The sequence below is a fragment of the Anomalospiza imberbis genome, chromosome 3 (genome assembly GCF_031753505.1).
Source record: "Anomalospiza imberbis isolate Cuckoo-Finch-1a 21T00152 chromosome 3, ASM3175350v1, whole genome shotgun sequence".
Lineage (NCBI taxonomy): Eukaryota > Metazoa > Chordata > Aves > Passeriformes > Viduidae > Anomalospiza > Anomalospiza imberbis.
In genome coordinates, this window is record NC_089683.1 from 73,036,113 (window position 1) to 73,049,243 (window position 13,131).

Consider the following 13,131-nt stretch of genomic DNA (forward strand, 5'->3'; position numbering starts at 1 on the left):
ACTGCTGGGAAGCAGCTCTGTGGAGAAGGACCTGGGGCTCCCTGGGGTGCATTAGGAAGAGCATTGCCAGCAGATCGATCCTGCCCCTCTACTCGGCCCTGGCGAGGCCGCGTCTGGAGTGCTGTGTCCTGTTCTGGGCTCCTCAGGACAGGAGAGACATGGAGCTCCGGGGGCAGATGCAGCAGAGGACTACAGAGATGCTTAAGGGATTGGAGCATCCACTTAAAAGGAAAGGCTGAGGGACCTGGGCCTGTTCAGCCTCGAGAAGACATGACTGAGAGGGAACCTCATAAATGTGAATAAATATCTAAAGGGTGGGTGTGAAGAGGATTCATCTGGGCTCGTCTTGGTGGTGCCAAGCAATAGGACAAGAGGCAATGGGCAGATACTGATGCACAGGAAGTTCCACCTGGATATGAGGAAGAACTTCTTTACTATGCAGGTGACCAAGCACTGGAGTAGATTGTCCAGAGAGGTTGTGGAGTCTCCCTCACTGGAGATGTTCAAGAACCATCTGGACACAACCCTGTGTCAGGTGCTCTAGGATGACCCTGCTTGAGCAAAAAAGGTTGCTTCAGATGACCCCCTGTGGTCCCTTCCAAGTCCTGTGAATCTCTGGGGGTCCCTGGCAGTGCACCGGGCCCTCACAGGAGCTGTGCTTCCTCGCATTGGAGCTGTACGGAGTTCTACACTGCTGTGCTGCCACCTGTGGATCTCGCCGCTGTGTCTGGATAGTGCCCATGGAGACTGCAGCGACCACGGCTGTGCTGGGCAGCACACTGGCTGCTTGAGCAGGGCAACACACTTCTCCTCAGGAGCACCACGTGTCCCCTGCATCTCACTGTCCCCGCCCTGTCCTTCTCCCCTAGTACCTCTTCGAGCTTCTGTCCCAGCCCTTCCCCCTTGTTTCCACTCCTGCCATGCTGCCTGGCACCTCAACCCATGGCCAACCTCGAGGACCTGGTGAGACCCCATCTGCAGTACTGTGTCCAGCTCAAGAAAGGCCTGGACCTGTTGGAGCAAGTTGAGAGGAGGGCCTCCAAGATGCTTAGAGGGATGAAGCATGAGGAAAAGCTGAGATAATTTTGATTATTCAGCCTGGATAAGAGAAGGCGTCAGGGTGATCTATTAGAAAGGTGGGAGAGGGACTTTTCACAAGAGCAGGTAGTGACAGGACAAGGGGGAATGGCCTCAAACTGGAAAAGAGACGGTTTAGATTAGCTATTAGGAGGAAGTTCTTTGCTGTGAGGGTGGTGCAACACTGGCATAGGTTGCCTAGGGAGTTGTGGGTGCCCCATCCCTGCAAGTGTTCAGTGCCAAGCAGGATGGAGCTCTGAGCGGCGTGGTCTAGTGAAAGGTGTCCCTGCCCGTGACAGGACAGATGATCTTTAAGGTCCCTTCCAGCTCCAACCACCCGATGATTCTATGATTCCCGACTCTTGCTATTCACGGTGGTTCCAAAGGCGCTCTCCCTACCGAACAGGAGCCACGCTGCTGCCCACCCGCCCAAACACGACTGGTGTGCGATGGTCTCACCACAGCTACTGACCAGCCTGCGTGTTTCCACGAGCGGGCACGCAGGCGACAGGGCAGCGCCGGCACCGGCTCTTGTCCGAGCGCTGCCCTGGGGCCCAGGCACACACCTTGCCGCAGGCGGGGCCGGGCCGGGTTCCGCGCCACGGCGGCCCCGCCGCCCTCCGGCCAGGCCCCGGCGCTCGGCGCCCGGCAGAGCAGCCGAGAGGAGGCGGTGCTGCCCTCCCCTCCCAGAGCGGCTCCGCTTCCGCCTCCGGTGCCGCCATTTCGCCGTGAGACAGCAGCGATCGGGCGGCCGCGATGCTGTCCACCGCGGGATGCGGGCCCTCCCGGCCCGAGACGGGCTACGGGCTAGAGGCGCCCGTGCAGCACTACCGCTTCTCGCCGTACACCTTCAACGGAGGGTGAGGGGCGCGGGCAGGCAGCGGGCGGGATGGGGCACCCGCGGCATGGGGCCCAGGGGACAGCGGCGCCGGGGATGGGCCTGCCTCGCCTTTCTCCTTCTGCTCTTCGGTGCCCAGTGCGGGTTTAGCTTCCCTCACGGTCTCCTTTTTGTAGGGAGAGAGCGGCAGCAAAAGGAGGAGCTAGGCTCGGCCTTGCCTTGAGGCCTTGCAGCCTTTCAGGGTGTTCTTGCCTGTCCGTGTGGCTTTTGGAACACTCGGGCTCCCTAAACTTCGACTGGTCTTAAAGTACGCATCTTTATTCCCCGCAGGGTTGCTTCTTTATAAGTAGCTTAGGAAACCCAAGTAATGGTCCCGTTACAGAATCCTGTAACGGAGTTGTTAAGGCTGGATGGGTGCTCTGGAGATCATCCAGTCCAACCCCCCTGCCAAGGCAGGGTCACCTCGAGCAGGTGACACCAGAACGTGTCCAGGTGGATTTTGAATGTCTTCAGAGAGGGAGACTTCCCTTGGCAGCCTATTCCAGTGGTCTGCCACCCTCAGCGTAAAGAAGTTCTTCCTGATGTTGAGGTGGAACTTCCTGTGTTTTAGTTTATGGTCTTTGCTTTTTATCATGCTGCTGGTAAACGTGTTACTGGGTTGAATGCTACGTTGCTGTAAACTGTTAAAGGCAGGTGATATTTTACACACCTGAGTTGGTGGCATGATCTGGCCAGGTAGTTTTTTTTTCTTATGATGACTACTGCTTTTTAAAGGGCATCTCTTTGTCACTTAATGGTAGTACCCCTGTGGTGATCTCAGTACTAGTTGTTAGCAAGTAATAACATCAGATTTTAAAAATGACATTTATTTAAGTGTAGTGATACTGTTGCTCAGTACTTTGCTTGCTTTAGAAGGATGAGTTATCAGGCATATAAAATACCTCATCCATTGGCTCTGGTTCTTGCCTGGTGTAGAGTCTCTGTTTTACCAAGTTTCCATACAGTTTAAATCAGAGTAGAGGGCCACATGCATATATTTTCTTCAGTCTGTCTAGTGTCTTCTTCCTTTTGTCTTGAGTAGGGATGTGCATAGTGGGAAACATAGCAAGGAACGTAAGATACTTGACGGAACGTGCGTCTGGGTGTGGAATTACTATCTAGCTTGTTTCTGTGTTGCCTAAGAAGATGCTTGTGCTGAAGGCCATGATTTACCAATGCTCTTTTTTTAAGGACTGTGCTGGCCATTGCTGGAGAAGACTTCTGTATCGTTGCCTCTGACACGCGTCTGAGTGAAGGCTATTCAATTCACTCCCGGGACAGTCCAAAATGCTACAAGCTGTAAGTCCAGATCTGCAAGGGTTGAAAAAGATGAAAAATCTTTTGTTTTGCTGACCATGTCACCTGCTCCTGCTTTAAGCAGAATTCTTAGAAGAAAAAGCACAGTAACAAAGTAGATTTTGGAGTTGTGGTGACCTTTGCTGTAATGCAAGATGTGATGTGATGTTGTAAATATAGCCAGATTTCTTGTTTCATGCTCTTGAAGTTAAGTGAGAACAGAACATTTATAGCATGAAACAAACCTTAACGTGGAGTTTTTTGGCTGGATAATCAGAAGAATTTTTAACTTAACTATAGCAAAACTTAATCCTATGATAACTCATTCTACTTCATCAGGAGATCTGGTGATGGTATGCAAGTGTGCCCACTGCTGCCAGTTGTACTGTATCTCTAGTTAATTACCTGGCACTTCAGAGAGGTGTTTGTTTTAGGGGAGGTAAACCTATCAGTAATTCCCTAATTGAACTTTCTAGTCTCATTTTATGCTTAGTTTGACTCATCTGGGTATCATCTTCTTGATTTACAGCTACACATTATTTATGTTCATTTTACTGCAGCAGGTGCTTGCCTTGTAGGATGTCATCAACTACGTAAATATTTTTTTTTGTTTGGGTTATGGTTTCTTTTTCTAAATTGATGACATGAAATCAAAATAACTTGGTTTCTCCTGGCTAACTTGTTACTACTATATGTTTGACTCTCTGATACTGTCCAGATGGAGATTAGTCTTGTACAGTACACATATTGCACACGGTGGCTTTGTGTAATTCTAGTGACAGGCTGAGAGAAGATTTTGTTTTAAGATATTTTCTGAATGACTGCTTTGGGTTGGTCGGTGTGTATTAATGTTTCTAGACTCTTTTCTATTTCCTAGAATTAAAATTTCAAGTGTATGTTCCCATGGTTAGTGTTCATAAAACATTTCAAAACTGAGCAGAGAGCTAAGCTTCTGTAGTGCATCTGCTGCCAGGTAACTTCTGTTTGTGCCGACAGAAGCCACCAAAACCATAAATGTCACGTAACCATTGTACAAGCTTACTGCAGCCCTCTGGTCTGATGGAGTAAAAATTGGACTGAGTGGCAGGATCTGTGGCTCCCCAGTGTATAACAGATCTTCTAGTAAGACTGAATTGCTACAGCTGGAGTCAGGGGTGCATGAAGAAATGGAGAATTTCTTTTTTTCAGTCTTACTGACAGCTGAAGAAGGAAGTGGTTGAAGAAGGACATCTGCGTGGTCCTGCATTTATTGAGTCCTCTTCAAGATGTAGGTTGCAGGTGCCTTTTATACACCACAGATCTGTTACTACGTTTTAGACAACTGTTTTTGACAGCACTAGAAAAACTGAAAATACATTTGGTGTTTTTGTAATAACCTACTGTATAAGAAATTGCTGTAGTTCATGCTAAGCCTAAAATTGCAACAAAATTTTACGTTTTTCAGAACAGAACAAACTGTCATTGGATGCACTGGTTTCCATGGAGACTGCCTTACCCTTACTAAAATTATTGAAGCCAGATTAAAGGTAACTACGAATGTTACTGTATTTAGAAACTTAGATTCTTAGATATTATACTTGAGACCAATAATATAATATGTTTTATATATAACTCTTCTGCTGGTTTTTCCCAAGTGTTTGTATCATAACTGTTTTGCTAGTGGAAGATCTGGTAGGGAAAATTGGTGCTGTGTTCTTACTAAGTGTGACACCACAAATTTACAGAATGGAAGAGATGGAAAGGATATTGTAAATGAGACAACACCTATTAATTACAAAAATTTGAAGATATGTTAATCTTTAGCTTGTAAAGAGGCTTTACCTTTTAGACCAGCATGTTCTCACTAATTGTGCTGGTTAATAATTTTGCTTAGCGTCAGATTCTTCTGTAGCAAGGTTACAGGAAATGTAATTCTGGTTGAATGTCAGCTTTAGTGTTTGACTTTCTTCTTGGATGTGCTCTACCACTGGCAGATGTACAAGCATTCCAACAACAAGACCATGACTACAGGGGCTATTGCAGCAATGCTGTCTACAATCCTCTACTCTCGACGTTTCTTTCCCTACTACGTTTACAATATAATTGGTGGACTTGATGAAGAAGGTAAGACTTCAAACAGAAAAAGGAAAAAGACTGCATTTCTGTGTGTGGATAGCTATTCCTTTACATCTCAGGTGTACTGATTGAATAACAAAGTTTGTGTTGCTATTCCTAACACCTGCCTTTAGGCATTATGGTACTTAGATTGAATACATACTGTGTATCTGGCTTGTTTCCTAGTTTTTGTTATTCACTTGATTTTTCATTTCTGAAGGTCTGAAAGTCTAAAAGCTATGTTATAATTATTTGATTACAAATAAAATCTCTAAAGTGAAATAATTCATACTTTAGACTAGAAGATTTTACAACTGTTTTGCTGGATTTTTTAATTGCATCTTTAAAGTAGATGTCACCAGTAAAATTGTGTATGTTTCACTCAGACCTGTGAGTGGGGTAAAGACTATTTAATATAAAGACTTACTCCAGAGACAGGTTTCTACAAAGTTATTTCTAAATGTTAACTAATCTCTAATGAAAATCATGACTTCTGCACAGAAGCTGTGGTATAATGTACAGCTCTTCCAGAACTTACTGGGTTCCTACCCAGTGATTTGTTTGAGTTGCTGAAATACTGTGATGTCTGGCTTTGTGAAGGAGCTCAGAGGTGGTCTTGTTTGGATAATTTTAGCCATCCCCTGCAGTTTGTTTTTTTACCAGTAAGTTATACTGCTTTCCCAGTCTTGCTAAGACATGTCTATGATTTGTGGGATCTGGCAGGGGATTAGTCTGCCCTGTATAATGGTAAATCTTGGATTATAAGGGTGCTGTAGCAGCTGATAAGAATCAGAGTGCAGGTTTGCTTGCATGGACTAAATTAGGGTCCAGCAAGATTGACTGTTGATTTGACTGGCTTTCTCAGAGCTGTTCAGCTCCTGTGCTCTGCTGCCAAGGCCACTGGCCAGTTAATTGAATTGGGTGCAGCCTGTCTGAACAGAAAGACTGGGCTTGGCCAGCTGCTGCATTCTGACTGGCATGTCCTGGTCAAACCCTGATGCTTCAGAGCTACAGTGAGTCTGTACCTCTGGTGTTGGTGCAAGCCAGTAAGCTTTGCACCACCTGGTCTGGCTTCAGAGGGAAGTGTGCAAGAGACCAGAGCATCATCCCTGGTTCTGGGAGTTCAATGCAGAGGCATCCAGGCATGCTTTCTGGAGGTAATTCAAGATGCGTATCATTCAGGAACAATGTGTGAGCTGCTTGTTTGTGTTTGCCTTGGAACCCCTGTGGCTCTTTGTGCAGCACTACACTCTAGTTCATTTTTCTGCTTTGATTACTCTGATCAGCACTTTTTCTGTGGTAAGTACTGTAGGAAACATCTGTGAAGCATGGCTGTAGCTTAAATAAAGAAAATAATCTTGGATATTGTACCAGGCTGCAGCCATAGCGGGTCTTCTGTAAAAAGCATCATCTGAACATACTCAGTGTTGTTTGGTAAAGGTTTACTGGGATCTGCAGTGTTCCAGATACTGCTTATCCAGAGAGCTGGTTTTGTTGAAGATGCTTGTCAGTATTGGGCAGCTTTCTGAATTGTGATTACATACTAATTCTTTGGGTTTTTTTTCAGGGAAGGGAGCAGTTTATAGCTTTGATCCAGTGGGCTCCTATGAGAGAGATACTTTCAAAGCAGGTGGATCAGCAAGTGCAATGTTGCAGCCTTTGCTGGATAACCAGGTAAAATAGCTTGTTGGCTTTTGTTTTGTTTTGGTTTTTTCCTTATCTCAGTAAAGACTTGTGGCATTCAAATTAATGTAGCTTTACTTCTGGAGAATATTACTTTTGAGAGAAGTTTTAAATCTATTACCCAGGTAGGATCTGGTAATCCATACATTTATAAATTATGTGGCTTTACTTTCTCAGGAGAAATCAAAGTTTTGCTTTGGGATCTGTTCAGGTTTTTAATACATTATTTGTATTTGCAGTGCCTGTTTAAAAGACAGAAAAGTTTAACTGGGGAGTTACGTTTATCCCAGAAGATGTTTGGATGGGGTTTTTTTCTGGGTTTTGGGAGTTTTTTCTTGGCTGATAACATAAATGTGCCTGTTACTTAGTATGAAATAATACCAAATTAAGAAGATAGAATTAATACATACATTTTACCATTTAACATACCCTTGTTTAAGTCTTCAGTTTTGTACCACTCAGATACCATTTTTTAGTAAGAGCGTTCTTACGTAAAACTGCTGGAAACTCATTCAGTTAAATCTGTCTGAAATACTTGAAGAATATTTTCATATTTAGTTGAACCTGTTAATAATTGAATGGGAGAAATGCCAAAATATATTTTACTCATTTTAAGTTTTTGACATTGGTGTTGGTATTTAGTCACTTGAACCTGATGCCAACACAGCTTTTGTACTTAGAAAAGTGGTAAGCATTCTTGACTCTTACCAGATGAGAAAGGAATAGAATATTTCCAATATTTCCTTTTTTTTTTTTCCTTTTTTAACTCTATTAACCGAAGGAAATATGTTCTGCAAAAACCAAGTTGTCATAAGTAATTTTTTATTGCTTATGTGTTTCAGGCAAAACATGGGACTCTTCTCCTTTACCTGTTCTGATGCTTAAGTTGACATCTGTATTTATGAACTAACTTAATGCTATTTGGTAGGACCAGATATGCTCCAATGTAGACTTAGTTTTGAAGTCTAGGTATCTCAGGGAATATTTGCTTTTAGGAAATGTTCCTTACTACAAGTGACCAGAGAAAAAACCACTCCTGTGCAGTTCTGGTACTGCCAACCTTGTGTGTAAGAGTTAGATCAGATCCAAATGTTCATTGTGATCTTGTACGTGCTGAATGAGCATGAGGAGCTATGCTGGCTGTATATTGGATCTGCTTCTAGGTAATTTTCTCAGAGTATTGGTATTAGCAAAGCTCCCACCTGTAAACTATGTGGAGAAATGCTTTTTCAGCTTTGGGGTTTTTAAAATAGATGGGCCATTTCTTCTTTTTAATTCATCTAAATCTGTTTATTCTAGTGTAGCGACTGAATCGGTTTTCATAGATGGATAAAATACATTTTCATCTTTTCTTAGATTGGCTTCAAGAACATGCAAAATGTGGAGCATGTACCTCTGACCCTGGAAAAGGCTTTGCAGCTGGTTAAGGATGTCTTCATTTCTGCTGCTGAGAGAGATGTGTACACTGGGGATGCACTAAAGATTTGCATTGTCACAAAAGATGGAATTAAAGAGCAAACTATCCAGTTACGAAAAGACTAATTCAATTCATGTGTAAGCAACTTATCTGTGATGTACAATTTACCTGTGTAATGAAGACATTTGTCCAATTAAATTTTTTTCAAGAAGTTCAACTACTGTGGTGCTGAGTATTGTCTGTCTTTGTTAGAAGTTGTTTTTTTTTTTTTTAGAAACCAGAGCAGTTTGTAGTGAGGAAGCAGCCTAAAGTTGCAAGTCAGTTTCCTTCATCATATCTTAATCTATCAATCAGGCTAATTCTAATGGAAGTTTAATCCCCTTCTCACAATCCCTTATGCTGAACTGTGGGGGAGTATTAAAATTTAGTCTCACAGACTATACCGATAATTCTTTCCGTTCAGTCTTGATTTAGCGAGTAAAGCATTTGCTCTGTTCATACTACCTTCTCTGTACTTCCATAGCTTTGTTTTCCTATCTTCTCCTTTATTTCTCTGATGTGCAGTCCTGACATTTGATTTTGTTTACTTGTTTGCAAAGACTCTATTGGTCATCTGAAACCAGTATCACTGTGTTAGAGGGAAGAATGTTGAATGGAATCTTTCAAAGTTTAGTCCCGGACTCTGCATCTGGGCTCATCTCTGCATGTTTCTCTTTGGTTAATGCCCCGAATTTGAAGCATTGTCCCCTTGTGACTGCTGATGGAAAATAACTTAGAATGGGGATTCCTTATTGCCTTTTAATGCCTGGGTCCTTTGTGAGGCCTACTGCTGCCTTTGATTCTTGGGAAATTGCATCAAGTGTAGTTTGTTTGATGTGCTGTATCACAGTCCTGGAAATTGACTTCAGTATTAGGACCTTTAGAAAAACAGAGCTGCATCATCAAGGACAAGATAGTTTTCTCTTGTCCAAGAGTCCTTTCACAGTCTGTAGCTCTTTAAAAAAGGACGTAAAATATCTTGTTGCTTCAGGTGGCATATTAGTTCCTTAAAGTAACAATTTTGCTGACATGCTTGACCCTATGGTAACATTGTCTCTTGTTTGGATGTGACTGGCTGATTTCAGTGCAGTATTTTGGGTGCCGTGCTTTATTCCTAGCTCTGGCTGGTCTTGACCAGAAATGACGGTCTCAGGCTTCATAGACAGTTAAATAGTGGGTAGCATTTTGAACATCTGTAATCGAACAGCTAGTGCTTTTAAGCAGACTGACTGCGTTCAGGAAATCCACCAACTCTCCCGAGGTGTTTGTGAAGGCACTTGACCACTGGGTGCCAGTGTTGGACCGGGTAAGGAGGGAGCAGCTCCTTCCTAGGTAGCTGGGCATTAAGAAAGGCACGCAGCACTTCAGTCTGAGTAATGCTGTGGCTGAAGCCACTTGGCCACGCAAGTCAGAACTTCAGGCGTGTTCAGGTGTCTTAAGGGAATGTTTAACATTTGCAAAAATCATCTCAGCTGGACGAGGTTGATTGTATAAATGACTGTAGCTGTATGCCATCTGTACTGGGCAAATGGCACACAATGCAATAATTTAAATACAAATCAGCAATACCGAGTTAAATACCTGCTCCGTTACATCTGTAAAATTAAGTTAAAGCACCTTAAAATCACCTGTCTTTGATACCAGATTTATGTTGAATTGCTCAAGCATTTCACAATAGGCTATTGGGGTTTTATGCAAAAGTGTTGAAATCTACTGAAACTAAATAAGTGTTTCAGTTGGAAAAAAAAGCAGGAGGGGGTAACAAATTCATATGCCTGCCTTTTGGACAGGTCTGTTTGCAATATATAAGGTCTAAACAGTGAAGAGCAACAAACAAGGGGAAGTATCTAATTTCTACATGAACTAATTCAAGGTCCTTGCAGGATGCCAGACATATAGGAGAGTTGCAGTGATTTAACTCAAAAGTTTTGATAAATTTGGCTGCCCTTATATTTAAGGGTAGATTTTACATCCAAAATAAATGCATGTTGACAGATGTTAGGAATTACTGGCTTTAGTTTGATGTGGCTAGGCTTGCCTCTGTAAGTTCTTTCAGGAGAAGCACAAGGTAGTAAGAATGTTCAGGTGTCATTTGCAGTCTCAGAAGAGGTATAAGAGCAGGTACCTGTTTGGACTCTGTGCCATCCTGTTGGTGCACTTGCACTGATGTGAGATGGCCATTTTGTCTCCTTTTCAGATTTCCCTGCCTAGTACATCTAGCTGAAGAACCAGCAGGAGAGGAAGCTTTTTTCACAGGCCCATTGGACTGAAAATACCAAGTTTCTTTCATCAAAGAATGTAGCACTGTGTCCACTCCCTTTGTGGATGGGTTTGGAACCAGTGAGATGGGGAGGCTTGTTTCCCACATTTTTAACTGCAGTTATGCAAAGTTAAAAATGTGGGATGCCACCACTGCTTGTGCTCTGAGTGAGGAGTTGCAGGAGTGACAGGAGATGTGTGAGTACAAAAGTATTCACAGGCTGCTCAGCTAGAAGTTACTTGCTTATTCATATTAAAACATCCCAAATGTCAGATGCATATTATGGATGAAAGGCTTTTTTTTTTTTTTTTTTTTTTTTTTTTGATCCACCACGCTGCCTAGCTTGGTTTGTGAAGACTCTCATCACCTCAGGATGAAAGGTGGGAAGGCCCCGACTGTCTGCAGCTCTCCTTAGTTCCGTGCCTGTACTTCCCATGTGTAAATCAGCTTAGTATTCATCTAGCACTGTGTCTACAGTGTAAATTAACAGTTTATGAAGCATTTTGAGCCTTACGTGGTTACAGAACTGTCTAGACGGGCTACAGAGGTGCAGCTAGGCAATTGTAACAACAATGCCACTTAGAGGTGCTAGAAGCAAAGGGCTGGGTGTGGCAGATCTACTTGGATGGAGATTAGGCATCTTTAATACAATTTCATGTAAGAGAAAGAAGAGAGAGTGAAAATGTTCATCTTGAAAACCTGTTATTGATTTTAAACGCGTGCACCTTTTGAGAGAGGGTTGCGCTGCAGGACTGGAATAACCTTGGAGCGAGCACTTTCAGCTCTAAGGGTGTCCAAGAAGACAGGAGCAGGCAGCTCCGCTTCACCTGCAGCAGTACTAAGGGCCGCCCTAAGGTGGCAATAGCTGCTTGCTCTCGCAGGTCTCGGCACAGTTCCCCGCGGGGCGGGTGGAAATAGCCATACACACTTCCCAGAGTCCCGCTGTAATGCGCTTTGGGGTACTGTTTGTTGAGAAGATGGGAGGCTTTATTTTGATCTCAGCCAAATGGCTGTGTTCCTTTGCTTGTGTAAGGTCACAATCAGCCTTAAAAAACTAGATTTGTAAAGCAAAGTTTTCTTGACTGATTTTGGATGTGTTTTCAGCAGCATTGTTTATACATGAAATCCATTTTAGGTACCAAAGAGGGGGCTTGTTACTATGGAAAGTGCTTGACAGGACATAAATATTGCATATATACTTCTAAAAGTTTAGTTCACTATATCAGTCAATTTAATTTTAAGTTTAATTTTATTAAACTTAATAAGTTTCAGTTTATTTTAACTAAAACCAAGACTTTCCTGAGGTTGAATCATAAGATGTTGTTATATAAACCAAGTATCAAGCTTTCTCACTGTAGGGTGATGTTTTTCCTTTTACACTGTGATATGCCTGTAAAACTGCATATGCCTCAGTGTGATGGGAGCCAGGACCAGGCTGCTGACTAGAGAAAACCATTTAAAGGGAAATTATAAAACACTATATGAAGTACAGTAGTTTGAAGTGGTCCTACTGCATCTTTCTCCTTTATATTCTTAAGTATTTATTAACTTAGGGGACAAAGTTGTAATTTTTGACATTTGATAAACCTTTTTTGATACCCTGTGCTCATGCATCCTAGAAAGCTGCTTTGGCAATTTTTTTCTCTATATTTAGCAATTTGGGATTTTACAAACCTAAACTTGGGGAAAGGTGGCAGAAGCAAGTGGGGACTGATTAAAGCAGCATTCACGTGAATCCAAGCAGAATAAAGTAGTCCTTCTCTCCAGTCTAGTTGAAGATAGTTTTTAGGAGTATAAAGTAACTGCTGCCTTATTCAGGGTTCCTTATGGAAAGTCAGGAATCAACTTTTGAGTAGAAGGGATTTGGAAATGACAGCTTTCAAATTCCTCTTTTCTCTTTCTTTCAGCCCTTGCTTTTGTTTAGTGTGAATGTCCTTTGCTTCTAGGCCATTTGGGGCAGTCGTAAACCAGACAATAAGGCACATGGGCCTGAGGTTAACTAAGATTTGTCTCTAGATCTCTCTTCTCAAGCCAAATTCCTTCTGAGAAGGGGTTTTGTCTGTGTGAGTGCAACAGAGTGAGACCAGTTTTATATTCTTTCAACACTAATATGTAGTTAGTTTAATTGTATGGACCATTTTCTGTGTACTTCCTTTTCCAAGCAATCTCAACAAAGTATTCATAATTACAAAAACATGGTTTAGCAGAAAAAACAAACAAAAAAATCCTGAGTATCTTTCCTGTTAAGCTGTTCTTGGCCCCTTTCCTAACAGTTGCTGGCAAAGTTCATCTTCACTTTTCAATTCAGAGGCTCAAGTGGGGGTAGGGATTGACTTCACTGCAGCCTACAATAATTAATATTCTTTGGCACAAGACACAGATTAAAGG

The 13,131-nt window shown here is 42.7% G+C and overlaps 1 protein-coding gene across 1 annotated transcript; it reads left to right on the forward strand.

The window, feature by feature from the left end:
• Positions 1–1,731: 1,731 nt before the first annotated feature.
• PSMB1 (proteasome 20S subunit beta 1) lies at positions 1,732–8,652 on the forward strand. The gene is made up of 6 exons (XM_068185128.1): positions 1,732–1,937; positions 3,146–3,253; positions 4,695–4,776; positions 5,224–5,353; positions 6,912–7,018; positions 8,384–8,652. Exons 1-6 carry the CDS (start codon positions 1,834–1,836, stop codon positions 8,567–8,569), a joined length of 717 nt encoding a protein of 238 aa, XP_068041229.1. The 5' UTR covers positions 1,732–1,833; the 3' UTR covers positions 8,570–8,652.
• Positions 8,653–13,131: the final 4,479 nt, after the last annotated feature.